The sequence below is a fragment of the Melanotaenia boesemani genome, chromosome 17 (assembly GCF_017639745.1).
Source record: "Melanotaenia boesemani isolate fMelBoe1 chromosome 17, fMelBoe1.pri, whole genome shotgun sequence".
NCBI classification, from domain to species: domain Eukaryota; kingdom Metazoa; phylum Chordata; class Actinopteri; order Atheriniformes; family Melanotaeniidae; genus Melanotaenia; species Melanotaenia boesemani.
In genome coordinates, this window is record NC_055698.1 from 7,013,942 (window position 1) to 7,032,655 (window position 18,714).

Here is an 18,714-nt window from a genome sequence, read left to right on the forward strand (position 1 = left end):
TATTTCAGGCACCAAACTGCCCTCACACCATTAGGTTTTGTGGCTGCTCGGCTGTGTTCTGGTGTCAAAGTGCGAAAGCTGTCAGACCAGACTATGAGTCAGAGATGGCGTCATGAAGGCACTGCAGTGGTTATCAGCATGTGGAGTATGTGTGTGATGATGCTGGGCAATGGGCTGTTTTATGGACAAAACTGCAGTGATGACATCAGGGGTCTTACTAACGGAGTGATTATGGAGGTGGAACAATATAAGTCACAGAGGAAAAGGCCAGTGACCATTTCAACACGTTGTTAGAAACACATGAAAACAGAGATTAAAGACTTTCTAACTTTCATTTGCTGAACTGGTCTTTACATTTGTTTCTGCAGGGTAATGCAAAAAAAAAAAAAAACAAACAAACAAAAAAAAACATTATTGTAATGCCGATACTATAACAGAATATTTTTCCTTTTTTCTTCTTCTTCCTATCTAATAAGTGTAATAGTTTCTTTCCATTGTCATCATCCTGAAGAAATCTATTCTTCATATCTATGCATTAGTCAAAACCTTCTTTAGTTTTTCTACATCCAACACATTAACTTCAAGGACCAGATCTTTACTTGCTGCCCACCGCATGCCACTGCAACAAAATAATTTGTGTTTTTCACTTCCCCTGGCAGTGCTTATAATCTAACGGCTGATCAGCTTGTCATTACACTCTTTATTTTTCACATATTAAATAATTTTCCAGAGCTGAACGGCATATTAAGAAGAACGTTTCTGAATATTATGACACACACAGCCTTAATAAAACGCTTCAGATTTTCTTTACCTGCATCCATGTGCAATTAATTACTGTTTTGCTTACATCCTCAAGAGACATCCTTGTTTTATTTAACTAGCACCTCTTGTGTGTTAACCCCGTCTCCCCTTTCTTTGTCTGTCTTCACCTTCAGAGAAGTGAAGCATCATGGGGAAACACAACAGCAAGCTAGCTCCCGAGGTCCTGGATGACCTGACGAAGAACACTGAATTCAACGAGGCAGAGCTGAAGCAGTGGTACAAGGGCTTCCTCAAAGACTGTCCCTCTGGTATTCTTAACCTGGAAGAGTTTCAGCAGCTCTATGTCAAGGTGAGAGCAACATGGAGGGGAGAAAAGACGGGACAAAGGGTAGTAAAAAGAAAAACGTAGCTTTCTGGTTATGCACTAATACAAAGTGGTTTTTTTTTTTTGTTTTGTTTTTTAACATGTTTTTTTGTAAGTGGAAACTTACACACCAACACTTGTCTATACAGAGTGAAGAAAAACAAATTACATTAACACAATACTAAATCAAATAAATAAGCAGGTAAAGAAACAAAGAAAAACTGGTTGTTTTAAGAGGAATGTGTAGGGCAGGGGTAGCCAACGTCGGTCCTCGAGGGCACCAATCCGGCAGGTTTTCCAGATTTCCCTGCTCCAGCACACCTGACTCAAATTAAATGGATCCAACAGCCTATATCTCCACAATGACTTGTTAGTTTAAGTCAGGTGTGTTGGAGCACGGAAATCTGGAAAACCTGCCGGATTGGTGCCATCGAGGACCGACGTTGGCTACCCCTGGTGTAGGGTGTGGGGAGTGAGGTGGCAGTTTGGAGGCTGAGCTGACCAGATGCTTAGATAACAATCTACATGTTTAACACTAAATATGCAAATGTGGAGCCATAGGAATGGAAATATATGGAGGAATTTACACTACTGCAGAATTCTGTCTCCTAACTTTCAGAATTTCATTAATAATATGAATCAAGCTGTGTTTCCATGGAAATCAGTTCAGGTGATTCTCAAGTTTATCAGCCTTTTAGCTGTCATACATTGAATTATTCCAATTTCTTTGTGAACTTCAGACAATAAAATATTAAATTATAATTGATCATTCTGTTTTTCACCTATTTGGATTAGTGAAGGGTTTTCCAGACATTATCCCATTCTCCAGTTTTGGTTTAGCTAAATCAGTTCCTTTGAACTTCATTCCAGTTATTTTCTTATATGTTGTTTAATTATCTGTATCGTTTTAATGTGATTTTGGCTTTTCTGTCTGGCAGTTGGTTTTATCTTTGTATCATTGTCTGGTGGTCTTTGAATGGCTCCAGCTTATTCAAATTATTGCTAAATTGTGATTTTATTTGCACATATGTCAAGGTGTCTTTGTCTTCAATGCTATATGAAGCTTATGGAAAGTAATTAATTTTCCTCATGTGGATTTCCCATATCCTCCAAGGTTATAGGAATAATAATGGAAGAATTACAAAGTTAACTAGAAGCTCTTAGGGAGTGCAGACCAGCCATTGTAATTGTCTTTTGCCTCATGATTGTGGACATTATTTTTGAGTAAGAAGCTGTAATGGGAAATTATCCATTATTCCAAGAATTCTTTAAAAAAAACTCCTGGATCCAGGTGGTGATCCGGATCACCCTAAAATCTAGTCACTTGTTCCTTATTCCATTTGTGAGATTTCCTAAAAAAAATTTAACGGAAATCCATCCATTACTTTTTGAGTTATGTTGCTAACAGACAAACCAATGCTGCTGAAAACATGGCTTCCACAATGTCAGAGGTAATAAAGTGTTTGGGTTTTTATAAATTGGTGACATGTTTTTATAACTATTCCCTACAAACTAACAATTTAAATTGTAGTAATTATTATTCTCTTCTTGTTTTTGATGTATGAATAATTTCTTAAAATATGTAACTGAATATTTTTATATTTATAGCACGAATCTCATATTACTGACCCTGACTGAACTGTGTTTTTGGTATAAATAGTCAGTTGATTCTATTATAGGTGTTTATCACAGATCCATACATTTAATTATTTGGGATGTGTCACCAGAGTAATTTATTTTAAAGTCAGTTACTGCTGACCAGCTAGCCCTGTAACAATCTGTGATATCATTTAGCTACATCGTTTCATAAATCTTTTATTGAAATAATGAAATCTTTATATATATATATATATATATATATATATATATATATATATATATATAATAAAAAATTCTTCCACTGTGCTTGTAAAATCTGAGCTGGAGAATCAAAACACTAGAACCAGGACTAGATTGGATTATGTGCCACTATACTACACTGGCAGAGATAAAGATGGACTACTGTCCCAGCTGCAGCATAGCAGTTGAGCTGGATCAGAATTCACTTTGGAGGCAACTGAATAAACTCCTCAGTTTATATGTAAAGAGGCGCAAGTCTTCTATAGCTGCACCAGTACGCAGGAAAATATTCCAGATTCTGTGAAACACTGCCAAATGGGGGCAGTGGTAGCCTTGTGGTTACAGAGGTGGACTTGGGTCTGGAGAACCTAGGTTCAAGTCCCTGGACTGGCAACTAAGATAAACCACTGTGGCCCCCTGAGCAAGGCCCTTAACCCTCACCTGCTCGCTGGAAGCTGGCCTGGCGCTGCTCCTGGCAACTAGGATGGGTTAAATGCAGAAAAAGAATTTGCCAGCTGAGATTAATAAATTAGAATAGCTGCTTTTTTTTAAAAAACAATAAACATACTGTGGTCTCTCTTTATTACCCACCATTGATCACTACCCCTACATGACCATTACCTGGTCAAGCTCTGGGCAAGATACACTACTAGTCAAAAGTTTGGACACATTTTTCGTTAAATCCATATATATAGGACAATGTCACACGTTTTTTCCCGTTGGTTCATTCACAATATGTCAATATTTCACTAGTAGTTCAAAAACTTGACATTTTATTAAGCCTAAATTTGCCCCCTTGAACCCCTCTGGGGGGCAGATCAGTGATCTAAGGACAGGATGTGCTGGCAGTCTTTTGTTTTTAAAGAAAAGGGACACCATGGATTTGTTGATCAAACAAAACAAAACAAAACAAAAAGGTTAAACACAAACTGCTGCCAGTGTAGTTAGAGATAATCCAACTTCAACAACTCAGTTCTTCAAATGTATTGTCCTATAAAAGCAGATATATCATTTAATTTTTATTTTGTTTTTCCTTTTTTTTACCCTCCAGTTTTTCCCCTATGGCGATGCCTCCAAGTTTGCTCAGCACGCATTTCGAACATTCGACAAAAACGGCGACGGGACCATCGACTTCAGGGAGTTCATCTGCGCCCTGTCCATCACCTCCAGGGGCAGCTTTGAGCAGAAACTCAACTGGGCTTTCAACATGTATGATCTGGATGGAGATGGGAAAATCACACGCATGGAGATGCTGGAGATCATCGAGGTGTGTGTTTGTGAAGATAAAAGAAAAAAACAGGATTGTAAAATGTTAGACCAGAACTAAGAGTTGTTTCCTTTACCCTCCTGCAGGCCATCTACAAGATGGTGGGTACTGTTATCATGATGCGTATGAATGAGGACGGGCTGACCCCTCAGCAGCGCGTGGACAAGATCTTCTCCAAGATGGACAAGGACCACAATGATGAGATCACCTTGGAGGAGTTTAAAGAAGCTGCCAAGTCTGACCCTTCCATCGTCCTACTGCTGCAGTGTGACATGCAGAAGTAGACAGGGAGGGGTGGAAGAAACGGGGAGGGAGCGGGTAAGAGCTGAGCTGAGCTGAAACTAGGGACGGGAGGAGGCTGATAGAATAGCAGAGGGAGATGAAAGGGAGGGATGCACCTAGAGGGAGGAGAGAGGCGGAGAAACATTTTTTTTCTTATTTTTCTGAAGCAGTTATGACTAGAAATAAGCCATGTTTGGACCCCTGATTGATGCCATTCTGTTTGAGTCTGCCCCGCTGTGCAGCGCTCCACTGTTGCTCCAATCTAGATAGGTGTCCGGATAAATCCAGTCAGATGGTGTGTGAGAAGTGGAAATCCCTCCTGCTCTGTTTGGCACCGACTGAAGAAATATGGTGTTACTCCTGCTTTCACACTGGCAAGCTCTGAGCTTAGCGTGAGATTACAAGGCTGCAGGGGGACAAAAGTGTGAAGATCAGCTACATTCTGAGCACAACACTCTGTGTTCATTTAACATTAGATTTTTTATGAGTTTTACTTGGATTTCAAAGTGAACTCATTGCGTACTTCAAGTTAGGGGTGTAAAAACACATGGATTCAGTCATCAATGATCTAATGGCATGCTTTCAAGGATTTAGAAAGAACATGTGAACATGTTAATGTTTGTTTTGTTCTGATAACCAACATTCATCAGAGTTGACTTGGTGAATGCCGATAACCAAAAGTGTGTAACTATAAGTCAGAGTCAAATTAACCCTAAGTTCTAAAAGTATTTGGTTTAATACTTAATAGAAGTGATTTTTACACAATATTCTGCCTTAATGTTTTCAGAAATAAAATTATATTTTATTTGATTATGTACAGAACCCCTAAGGGGACATTGAAGAAATTGGTTTCTCATGCTCATGAGAAGGTATCTGGTGTACACTGAATGTCCTGTGCACATTCGATCAGTCCATGAAGTTCAGTCAGCTATATGGAACTGGCAGTATGTGACCTAACTGAGCTGCATTTAAGACTAGACCTACGACTCGCTTATAACAGCACTGAATCTTTGCTTAGACTAAGACTTAACTTTACTTTACTTTGGGATGACTCCCTCAGGGAAATTTAAAATTTCCAGCAGCACATAAGAAAAGCAGCACACTGTCATGCTTGTCGTTGCTATAAAACTAACAAAATTTTTAAAGCCATGTGGTTTGTTTGGTGCAGGGTACACACCAGCTGTGACCTGGCTACTACCTTCATTCATGAACAATTGCAAACACCAACTTCATTGATACCAGTAGATGTGTACAAAGGTTGCTAAAAAATGGATTAGACATCAGAATAAGAGACATAATTCTACAACAACTCAACCCAAGAAGGATTGGTTCTTCTCACGAGCACAACATACTTTCTCATGCGCCCGAGAAACAAATATTTTTGTGTTTCTCTTCATAGCCCCTTACGGGCTCTATAGACATGAATAGAAGGGATTGTATTAAACCTGTGGAAGCCAAGAGCGGCTATGTCTGTAACTTTTAAAGGCCATCTCAAGATCATGGTGCTCATTTTCATCATTGACATTATCGAGGCAATGTACCTTTGCAAATTTATTCGCTTTTTGAGTTTTGAATACCCATGATGCCACTTTATGAGACCGTGCTTATGTGGATTAACAATCTTTAAATTGTTTGATGATAACATAGGTGTGGGTAGCACAGATCAACAGATATAGCTATAAATTTAGCTTGTTTCAATAAGGAAGCACATTTTGACAGAACACCAGGCCTAGGGCCTTTTGCGGCACGTCACCCCCTGTCCTGTCAAGATAATGTCTGATAAAGAACTCAAGTTGCGAAAAAATGCTTAAAATTAAATTTGCGGTTTGCACCTCATTTAGCTGGAAATAGTCACATTTAGTCAGAAACTACAGTATAATAGTACTTTGAGGCATGTATTCTGTTATTCTGTTTACTTTGTGGCAATAGCTTTACTGAACTCCAACAAAGAAAAACCTTTTTCATTTTTATCATAGAATTTTATATTTTTTAAACAATTATTCCATTTTCTGGAGATAACAAAATGCAGTGATTAACTTGTTAGGGAAAATGCAAACGGGGATAACAGGAAAAGGCAGTTCTTGGCTTCCATATAAACTAGCATGTGATATTTTTATAATTCTGTCTCCTGAATGAATCAAAACGATATTGTGGTGAAATTTATGATACTAGCAAACATTCTCTCGTTATCCACTGAATCCATATAACATATTGTGATAAAACTTGATTCACACCCCTACTTCAAGTATGCAAAATAAGAATGACATAATCCCAACTAAAAGCTCGTTGTTTGGTCCATATGCTTGTCAGTGTCAGGAAAAACATACGTTAATGTTGCTAGACAGAGAAATCTGTTGATGAACAATACGATCAGCTGTGTTTGTGTTCATCATGGTGTTTGCATATTTATACACTGCCTCATGAAGCTAGATCAAAATGCCCTGACTGCATTCGTAGGCCAAATTCACCACTTCTGATATGGAGTATTAGTGGCAGATTACTGCTCCGTGTTCATGTGCTATGCCCTGTGAATACCAGGAAGACAGATGATGCAGCAGGGTAAGGCACACTGATGTGCTCCCCTAGTGACTCCTGGCTGCACCTACAGCTTTGGTAACAGAATCAATGCCTTGTCAAAATGATCAGAAAGGATTTAATAATCCTAATCACGTGAGGGTAAAGTCTTGTCCCCTTCTTAAGGCCCATTTATGCTCCTTTACGTATGTTCAGACACCGTTTAGCAGCGGTAATGCACCACTATACAACACAGCTTAAATTTTTGCATACAGTAGTTGTTCTTCAAAAGCTCCTGCAATTTTGACAGTTGTCTTCGTCTTCATTCTTCTCCTGCCTTTTTGTTCACTTCGTGTTCCTCTTCTGGTTCGTTTCTTTTGCTGGTTGCATGTCAGCTATTCTGCTCAGCGCTGCCCCTGCGATTTCCAGTGTTATTGCTCCATTTTCTGTGTCGAGCGACGGTTAGCTAAGCTCCCTGAAAACTGACCATATTAGGCCGACGCAGAAAACGGATGAAACTGCCCATCCATCTGCGTATTGGGCTTTTGCATTTTTTTAAGCATAAATGGGTCTTGAATGTAATCTGAGGTTTGTTTAGGAGGTAAACATACTCCCTTCATGGGTCTTTGTTTCATTAATGAAATCTGACAGGTACTAAAGCCTATCAGCAGTTTTATACTATTTCTTTCTAAACCTTGAATGTGTTGTTTTTAGCCTGTTTTTCTGTTTTTTTGTTTTGTTTTTTTTTATTTGTGGTACATTTCAGTTTGCAGTGTTATTGTTTTTGTGTCCCTATGCCTTCCTCTGGGTGCTGAAATCAGTAACTTACTCATTTCCCCAAAATAATTCTCAACTTTCTGGCACATTTGATTAAAGAAGAGCTAGGAACAATGAAAATATTAATCCTAGCATAAATCACAGTCTTGCTTCTGTAAAACTACATATTTGAGCAACAGGAGGAGCCACTAGACCTGCATGTAGTGGGAATAATCAGGACTGTAATTATAAGCCTTATGACAGAACGGTATTTCTGAGAAAGGCCAAACCTGCCTCCTATGATTCATTGTTGTTTCACATGAAATAGCTGTCTCTCCTCTTCCTCTCCCTCCATCCCGCTCCTGCCTCTTTTTATTTTCCTTCTCTCTAAATGTCAGACAGGAAGCACTTTGATAATCGGCACAGGCAGGAGAACTTTGCTGAACTCAGCTCAGATCTAAAATCGATGTGAAACAGAGCAAAAGGTTGAAGAGGTAGTTCAGGTGGTGTGACACATGTGAGGGTGACTGAAAGCAGATAACTGGAAGGTGTAACTGTGCATTCAACTGGAAAAAAAAAAAAAGGCTCAGAAATGCGCAGCTACAACCCTGATTTGTGTTAGTTAGCTAACTGGCTGAAAATGCAACTTCACATATTTCAGTTTTCATTTTGGAACAAAGAAATTAAATAATTTAATTGAGTTGAATAAGAAGATTTCATGTCTGTAGAGTAGATATTAAGCTACTTCCAGGAGAAGTTTAGCTTAACTTACAGCAGTTTAGCTTATAATATCTTAACTTAGCTAACTGTGGAGTAGCTTATAGTATTAAACTTAAAGCAGAGATTAGCTTACTGAAACTTAGCCTAACGTAGCTTAGCTTGGCATACTGTAGTCTAGCATAGCTTACTGTGGCTTGGTTAAGCTAATTTAATTCACAGACAGCAGAAAAAATGTAATTAAGTGAGTTTTAATACAGAGTGATAATGAAAAGTCAATTGGCTACAGGTATTTGTGGTTAAGTAAGCAATTAAAATAGCAAGCACAAATGCATCTCAGAGCTTCAAACAAAACAAAAACAGTTAAAAAAAATGCATTTAAACATTACAATAGTCTAAAACAAATCAACATAATAGCTTAAAATGAATAATTACATTTTAAATATATTAGTATATGGCATCAAAACAATATGATTAATCAAAAGCAAATTAAAAAAGTAAAAAATTTAAAAAAATCAAAGTAACTGATCACAAAATATTGCAAAAGACAGTTTAGACTCTGACCCAAGCTGAGCCTAAATATAGACCTTTTTGAAAGTTGTAAGCTTGATCTTAAAAGTAGAGCCAGAGTCTGCATCCCTACCGCTGACTGGGAGCTGGTTCCACAGCCAGATAACTGAATGCTCTACCTCCCTCTCTACCTACAGACCCAAGGAACCAAGCGTTAGCCTGCTTGTGAGCGGAGTGTTCTCTTGGGACAATATGGAACTTTGTTAGCTAAATCAACCATCTCCTGGTGTTAGCTTAATATTTACAGTGTTGTACAGATATATGTCAGTCTTCTTATCTATTAGCCAAAGTAAACTAGTAAGCTGTTATTACTACAGTAACCCATGGGAGATATTTCAATTATCTAAATGCTGCTAGCAAGCAACAGTTGCCACTTTTACTTTCAGTCTGACTTACGGCTATGTTTCGAAAAGCCCAACTGCGCGTTAGACTGTTATTTCCTTCTTTCTTACTGAGGAATTCCCCTGTGTACTGAATTTAGGAAAGGAAAGGCAAGAAAGCACCTTCTTGTTTAACATCTCTGTTAGCATTCAGAAACCTGTTGTAACTGCAGCTCCTACCAATTTTTCATTCTTTTCCTTTTTTTTTTTAAATATGCCATTGTGCTGCAGCAAACATTGCAATCTAACTGTTGTACTTTTGGATCATTTGTCACTTGTGAGATTTTTGCGCATAACTTCCCTCGTGTCAGTTAATGCCATTATCTCCTTGTCCTCACATGGCCAGTGAAGATGCTCCCTCCCTTAAGCTTCAGCAAGAGCCTCCTTTGTGCGATAATGTAATGATAAACCTACGTGTACATTATAATACGAGTGTGATCGTATTTATGAATATAAACAAATATAAGATGTAAATGTACCACTAGCTTAGACCTAATTTCATATGACACCACAGCTACTGTGTGTGTGTGTGAGAGAGAGAGACTGAGTGTGAGTCTGAGTAACTGTGGGTTGTTGTGAAAGCTTGGTGTGTGTGGCACTTGTGCGAGTGTTCATTGTTTTGTATTTGTATCATTTGTCTAACAAGAGATGCCTCAGTCTAGTTTAACTTTGTAAAAATGTGAGTGTGCACCTGCACACTGAAGCACTGAGTATTATTACCTTCAACTGCATTTGCTTTTGTGGTCTGCTATGTACCGTCTCCAATATGGAAACACATTGTTTTGTCGCAATGCTACAAGTAATACAGGTACATGGAGGTTAGTTAGTTTGCACCACATCAGAGCAGACAGACCATTAGGCAGCCTGAGGTGTGAGGAGACGACTGTGATGTAAGTGGTAAAGAAGCTGTTCTGTGTCACAGCATCACCCAGTGGATGGAAGAGTAATGCTACCCCTCACCACAGCTCCACTGCTGTACAGTTTCCCTTTGTTTATTAAATGAACATGTCAGGAGATCAAGGTGAGCCATGTTATATAACACAGACAACTCTCTGATCATTCTTTGCATTCATGTTTCTCACAAGAAGTGCACAAATTTTGGAATGGGAGTGAGCGTTTCCGTTTTTCTAAAGTGCAAATGTTTCTTTTTTTCCCTCCATTGCTGATGCCAGTAAAATAAAGGTCACTGTCAAGTGCAGACTTCCACACCTGAAACAAATGAAGAGACCCTCTTCAACATTAAATATCTTGTATGTATGGAGAAAACAAAAACCTTTATGTTTGACATTTTGGTGACTTTATTAGAGTTTGATGCTGTTTTCTTTTTTTTTTTTTTCATGTTACTGAGTGACCTGTTAGAAGAAACGGGCACATCAGAGCTGCACTAAGAATTTATGTCAATAATTTACCAAAGGACAAAATGGGCAAACCCACTCTCAACTCTGCAGTCCTTTCCATCTTTGTAGAGCTTTTTAACCTTTTTAAAGTCATTGGTTTGGTTTAATGCATACGGTTGTTATTCATCAACTCATTTTCTACAGTAACGGGCAGCTGTTTGAAATTTACAGAAACTCTGCTAGACTAGATAAAAAAGGTGAAAATCCTTTTAAATCGAGTGGTAAACTTTAGTTATCTGGAAGTTAAATGTAAGATGGCATGTTCAAGACCATGATCTGGCAACTCTTAAAATAAATAAATGACTTGGGGAAGCACGAATCATAGGGAAGAAGCAAAAGCAATAGAGAAATGTGAAAGTCCAAACCAATTAAATAATAATAAAAGAAATGGCTAAACAACTGAACTGAATTATATGAGAATAAACAATATTTCTTTCTTCTATTTCTTTTTATTTGTTTATTAATTGTTCTTTATATCTTTATTTGCGTTTTCTTATGCTTTCACATATTATTTACTTATTATTTCTTCTGTGTGTGCATGTGTGTGCTACTCTGATCTCTTATACATTTTATGAAATTCTTCCTGAAACCAAAAAAGAGCCAAATCAGTTAGTGACTACCCACTGAACATAATGGCTTGGAGCCTATCTGGTGACATCAGAAGATGATTTGTGTGCGATGATAAGATGTTATCACTTGGACACACGTTACTAAGTCATGCCCATAGATTTCCAATGTGTCAACTTGACCAGTATGTTGTTTGCATTTCAAACAAAGCTCCTCAAAGCAAGACTACAAAAGTAATCTGTGCTTCTGGCTCTTGTTGATGGCACATGCAGTTATTATGTACATTCCTTGAGCCGTCATTGCCCTGCAGCAAGGCTGAGAAACCACACACAGCCTGGGGCATCATGTTACAGTTTTTTTTGCCTTACGGCACCGCGTCACATGCCAGTAATTAGTTAATCAGAGGAGGCGAGGAAAAGTAAGAGCAAGAGTCCACATTGGACTGACTTTTACTGGCTGGAGAGACCTCAGAGAAGAGACAGGATGCAGGACAATGCTGAATTTACTGTTGTTAGGGGGTGCCAAAGTCCAAAAATCAGCTCTGAGTTAAGTGTCTCTTACTAAGTATGTAATAATTATAACACCTTGATAAATCACATGACATCACAAGATATTTTTTTAACAAACCATCTTGTTATCTCATGGGGATTTTGACATATGTCCCCCAGAATGACCAAACATTAGGCAGACTTTTGCCTCTTTTTGTGGTATTTGGTGGTTTTGGGGTAACAATAAAGCCATGGAGCCACGTCTCCATTTGTTTTTTTGTAGCAAACTTCATTTAGGCAAAACCAGTAAACTTGGTTAAAAGGTTATAATTCATCCAAATATTAAAATTAAATAGAAATGATCGATGCTACATGCGTGCTGTAGCTATAAATTACTTATCTTGTTCCCACATTTTAGTCATTTGTGTCATTTGAATTAATATACTGTATTTTTTCTCCATGTCACCTCTGTATAAAGACACCGTTAGCCTTCTTAAATACTTTAAGCTAGATCTAAATTAACTATTAGCCTTAACAGCTTCACATGAGTGTTAATGCTAATTCTGTGGGCAAACATTTACTAACATGTCCAATATTAATGCTTTGGATAATTTGCTGAAGTTTCTGCTAATGCACCTTTAAATCTCCTATATAAACATTTTAAAAGGTCTCATTTCAGTAGCTATAATAACTGCAGTCAGTTTTCATAAATTTACAACCTGCCTGACATGTAGAACGAACATGATTGTCAAAAGTTGCTTCAAGTTCGAGTAACTCTGGAAAATGCTTTTACTTTCATTTTTAAAAAAGAAAATGAAAACAAAAAGTTAAACAATGATAAGATTAAGATGGGCTCTACACTGGTTGTCATTTGTTTCTGGTGTACACATTCACTTTTTTGCCTTTGTTGATTTGATTCTGCATTATAGTCATAAGCACTGTTGATTATCCAATTTCACACTCACCAGTATGAAGTAAAAATGGTTTATTGGAACAGATTGGCTCACAAAGTGGCTTTGCAGAGTGTTGATCTTTGCAGTGCTCTGCAGATTACACTGTCCATCTTAATTAGCGCCCCTTCAGATCTAGAAAAATCCTTTCACGTTTCCCACCTAAACTAAGACTGCAGACATAAACAGTTTTTGTTTCCTCCTATCTTAATTGGATCCTCTGTTTTTTTCTTTTTTTATTTTACACATGATCAAAGTCAAAACGACAAACAGAAGTTTAGCACTCGCTCTGCATATTTCATGTGCCAAAGATGAGATTGTGTTGCATCAAGAAATAGAGATGTGACTCCTTTGGCTGGAACATGAGGGTGCTCATATGAAATGATGCTTTGCTGATTACATGTGATGCAGTTCATCAGCTGTTGGCTCTAAACACACTGAGCTGTGTGAAAAGAATTTAAACATGGATATTCTTCTTTTCTTGACAGGGAATCATTTGTGCTCTGTTGTGCAATATACTTCTACTCTTCAACATTTCTCTCTAATGTTCATGTAAATGTCTATATGTCCCGTCTGAGGACTTTTCTTTTCTTTGGTTTTCAATATTGTTAGATGACTAGAACAAAGACAATGTAATTATTTTTGGTACATAGAATAAAACATAAATGTCAGCAGTGACGTGGTGTCTTGCTTTGGTCCATGTGTTTCCTATTAAATGTGTGTTCACACACACAAACACACACACACATCTAAACTTGCCCTCACGCACACAACAGCCAGCCCAGAGTATGAGTCACCATCTACCGATGATGCCACACTGCTGCAGTGATGTCACCAATCACGCTGTTCTCATGGTAACCGTGCAGAGGCCACGAGGCAGCTCACACACAAGCTTACAAAACAAGCTCTTACGCCTCAGTTGCTACACATATTTATGCACAAGTGTGGATCCACACACACATATACACACAGAGTTGTGACATTCAATGACTGCGGAAATTAATTTGGCCCGTAGTGTCTGTGGACACTCATTTACTGAGCTGGACAGCTATGGAGGAATAATTGAACACAATGACGTGACTCATAAGGATTGAGCTTTGACTTAATGAATCAAGGCAGACAATCACTTTTCAGACTTTGGTCCCTCACGAGAGGTGTAAACATGAACGGACACATATCATTCTTATTAGTCAAACACATTTCCAGTTTTAAAAAGTCAATGAAGCGTTCAGTTTATGTGCTTTTTTTCCTGAGTGATGGATATGCCATCAATAAAGACCATGCAAACTTGTAGCCTCTCTTAGTTTACAATCCTCTCCCTCTTTCTTTTTCCATTGCCCATTCCCCACCCGTCTATCATGGATCAATGTAAATCTATTCCAAGCCTAACCACATCAGGCTCCAGCTGAGTGGAAAACCAAACACCACAAATGCACACACAGGAGGCAACAAGCAGCGGGGAAACCGTGAATCACACTGCAGTGATAGAGGTCGTGGTGAAGAGGCGCAGCTTGCAGAGCAGCCACAGGATGGAGCTGCAAGCCCAACACCCCTCATCCTCGACAGCCAAATACCATGTCAGTGACATTTTAACTGTAAAAGGCTTCACACAGACCAGGTAAAGGTCAGCTGTTTACTTTCCTCAAGGCAATCTTATGTTCAAGTAAAATCAAAATGAGACAATGAAGAGGCGAAAGAATACAGTAAGGTCACAGAACAGAAATATTATGTAACTTTTTGGAGATGAAAGCAAAAGATGTTGACATGAATAGAGTCATGTACATGCAGGACAAAGTCAAAAGCTCTCCATTAATCTCCTGGTCCTAAATGTCACACAATCTTCACAACAAATAAAACCCCAGTTCCAAAAAAACTGGGACACTGTGTAAAATGTTAGTAAAAATAGGATGCAATGATTTGCAAATCTGATGAATCTTGTGACTACTTTAAATATCCTACTGTCCACAATGTCATCAGAAAATTTTGAGAATCAGGAGAAATCTCTGTGTGCATAGGGCAAAGACAAATGCCTAAACTGCATACTTCTGATCTTAGGATCTTCAGGCAGCACTGCAATTAAAACAGACATGATTCTTATAAAAAATAAATAAATAAACAGACACAACACTCTACTGGAAATCACTGCATGGGCTCAGGAACACTTCTAGAAATTACTGCCTGTGAACAGTTCACTCTGAAATCCTGAAATGAAGGTTAAAGCTCTATCATACAAAGAAGCCATATGTGAACATGATCCAGAAACGTCGTCTTCTCTGGACCAAAGCTCATTTAAAATGGTTAGAGGCAAAGTAAAAAACTGTTCTGTAGTCAGATGAATTTGGAAACCATGGATGCCATGTCCTGCAGACTAAAGAGGAGCGAGACCAACCAGTTTGTTATCAGTGGACAGTTGAAAAGCCTCCATCTCTGATGGGATGGGGTTAAATTAAAGGTCCCATATTATACACTTTATTCCCAATCTGAGACCATTCATTAATATCTAAATGAAATATTTCCGCCATGGTATGGACAAATCGACCCTCAGTTTGAGTGCAGCGGCTTCTCTTCACCTCCCTCTTTTTAGCAGCTTCAGAAATGTGCCGTTTATGGTGGGCGGAACCCTGGTGGAGCAGCTCAGCTGTTGGCTCCGCCCATCGCATCGCCCGTCATGAGGTGATTGACAGGTTAATATATTTTCAAGCTATCAGACTAATAAGGCCGAAACGATAAAATAACTGCCAGCTCTTACCTCTCCAGCTGTGTCACGGACAGTTGGTATTGAACCTGGCTTCAGCTTCAAACGGTTGGCGAAGCCTGCTTTCCATGCCCCCATGTTGTGGAAACAGTCCTCTTTGAAATGCTGGCCACAGACATGCAAAACCTTTGGAAGTTTTCCGGGTACATTTCCTCCAAAAATAAAATTAATCCACTCAGTCCTCGTGGGTTCAGTGGATGGAAGTAAAAAAACGTTTTCGTGTTCATTTATGCAGCCACAAACAGAACAGTGCTTCTGTCGCTTAGCCATGTCCGCTAACGAGGGTTGCCGAAGAGGATAAACACTGGGCGCTAGGTGATTTTTAGAGGGCGGGCTTTGAGAGTCGGTAGACGGGTCCATCGCTCTGTGGGGAGTGGTTATTGTCCCTTATGACGTCATAACGTACACGCTTTCAAACTCGCTCAATTCAGCGCTTACTTCCCTAGAGGTGGAGCAGGGGGGAGAGAGAGCGCCTGAAAGAGTTTCACACTTACGGGTCTCCTACACATGCGGGGGGACCAGTATGACTGTTCCAAAACCATTAAAAAGTGAATTTTGCATAATATGGGACCTTTAATGCCTATGGCATGGGCAGCTTCCAGCTTCCAGTGATATGTTATGTTCTATTGGGAATAAAATATAGGGTTAATGAGATGTGAAGATCACTGCGTTCTGTTTTTATTTACATTTTACAGATCATGTGTGTTGGAGCAGGGAAACATCAAAAACCTGCAGTACTATGACCCTCATGGGACCAAATCTTATAGCTCTTGTATAGCGGGTTCGAGGCTCTTACTGGGTGAATGCTGGAAATGGGACTGAATGCATATTCTGACATATACATTGAAAACTGATTGAAGACAAAACAGTTTCAGAACCTCAAGACCCTGATGATGACCCTGGCATTGGTGGTGGCAAAGTAGTGGATAAATGCCACTAAGCAAAGCAAAGTAGCTAAAAGGAATACTATGGAATACTATGGATGGTCTTCTGCTGAGAAGACCATCCATGTGGATGAAGAACCCACCAGGGTGGCTCAGATAGACTGCCAGGTGATTCCACTCCCAACCAATTGAAACAAATGGCCTACCTGTTCCTGCTTCTGCTGGAGGTTTTCCTACCTGTTAAAAAGGAGTTTTCCCTGTTGCCCACTGTCTCGTGCATGCTCAGGATGGGAGACTGCATTGAAGAAAAGTGTAGATGCAATCCTTTCTTTTTCCTTAGCTAGCCATTTTTATTTTATTATCATTTGTTTTGTTTTTTTTTTTTGTTTGTTTTTTTTACAATTTGGCTTGTATGAACACAGTTACTATAAATTGGTCTAAACTGGATCACAGTGAATTATCTTAAATTGGATTATGTCTGTGTTATGTCTATACAAATAAAGTTGAATTGAAGGGAACTGAAATTGAATTAAACAGAACAGCAACGTCTGCTCTGGAGATGCTGGAGAGGCTGATAAAGATGATCAGAATGGAGGAGCTGCAACCCCTCTGGAGGTGAGCCAGGTGGATGATGAAGCCCAGACTCCTCCAGGAGCTGACCAGAAAAAAGGGAAAACAGGGACAGCTGGGACCTCTCCAGACTTTATGAACCTGGGAGCTAGGTAACATGGAGGCCACAGTTCATTCCCTAGACTCTTGAATCCTTCTTTGAGGGCTTTTGGGACAAGCAGGCTGGCATACAGACAATATGCTGGCAGGTTGAGTAGGCCTGAAACTGGTGGGAAGACCAGCACAGTCTGTGCTAACCCCAGTCAGTGTCACTGGGAGAACAATGAGAAACGTGTAAACTAGCTCTTTAATAAAGCTGTCTCTACTGTGGTCCGAGTTAGAGTCCACTTTAAAGACGCACTACAGAACTTTTACATATTTTCTTACTGATGTACCCCCTAACGATGGCGAATACAACATACATTTTACATGTACTGTGATCTCTCTCAAGCCACAGTCTGATGTTGATGCTTCTTTTATGTCTCACTCTTTATTCTTTCTTTTCCTCTTTTCAATCAGCCACGTTCCCTGTTCAAAACGGCCAGAGTGTTTATATCTGCTTGCTAGTGTGTGACACAGTGCATAAAGCAAAACCCAGCTGCAACGTCGTGCAGCATCCCAGGAAAAAAGTTATGAAGCGTGGTTTCTCAGGACTCTGCTAGGCACAATCTAGAAATGTACATGATAGATGTCAGTGTGCCATCTAGTGAGAATGTGGAGTTTTAAGGTTGAAATTTAAAATAGGTTCCATCTAAATCCTGAATTATGCTAACCAGCAAATATCTATGGCTGTAATGTTGAATCACTTGGATGTGTTGTGCTTGCAAAAAGAAATGTTGAATGCCTTGTAGAATGTAAATTATTTGGAAAATTTAAATAAAATAAACAAAATTAATCATACTGGAGGTAAAGCTACTCAGGAAATGTTTAAAAATGTTTTTCATAAAATATGACAGCAACAGAGACATGTGAAGTCAACATCATGTCGTATTCAGCTTACACATATAAGAACACTAATGGCTCTGAGTTCAACATTGGTTTTTAATGAAGGTTACATCCATTATCTGCTATCTTTAGACTAATTTATCCCCATTCCCTGATCAATCCCTCCCTTACTCATATCGTTCACAGTTAGGAGCCTGGCATTCTTTTAAAGTTTGAACCTATTGATGGTTTTAGGTGTATTTTACATAACCTGAACGAAGTTATTTAAATAAACAAATAAACCCACAAGTTTCAGATGAGAATGGGCAGAAAAAAGAAAATAAGGGGAGAATTTCTAAAGATTTCTGCAGCTTTAACATGACTGCCATGCTAAATAAGTGAAATCCCTCCTTGAAAAAGAGAAAGAAAATATTTTGATTTGCCTCTGCATTAAATGGCTCATCATGATGGCTATTTTTTATTATGAGAGTCCCTGAACGTCCCATGAGCGTCATGGGTAAACTGCACTGTCAACATGGGGACAGTGGAGGCGTGTCCATGCTGAATAAGGAAGCAGGACTGTGATTGGTCAGCTGGAGAGAAACGAATGAAAGCAGGGAACTATGAGAGTGACTGAATGGGACAGGGAGAGCGGGGGGGCACTTGGGGAAGGGGACAGAGAGGTAGCA

The 18,714-nt window shown here is 39.0% G+C and overlaps 1 protein-coding gene across 2 annotated transcripts; it reads left to right on the forward strand.

The window, feature by feature from the left end:
• Positions 1 to 949: 949 nt before the first annotated feature.
• On the forward strand, positions 950 to 4,516 carry LOC121657133 (hippocalcin-like protein 4). Of its 2 annotated transcripts, XM_042012519.1 has the most exons (3): positions 950 to 1,111; positions 4,017 to 4,232; positions 4,319 to 4,516. In XM_042012519.1, the coding sequence occupies exons 1-3, from the start codon at positions 950 to 952 to the stop codon at positions 4,514 to 4,516; spliced, it is 576 nt and encodes a 191-aa protein (XP_041868453.1). The 2 variants fall into 2 exon arrangements, with proteins under 2 accessions (XP_041868453.1, XP_041868454.1); XM_042012520.1 differs by lacking the exon at positions 4,017 to 4,232.
• Positions 4,517 to 18,714: the final 14,198 nt, after the last annotated feature.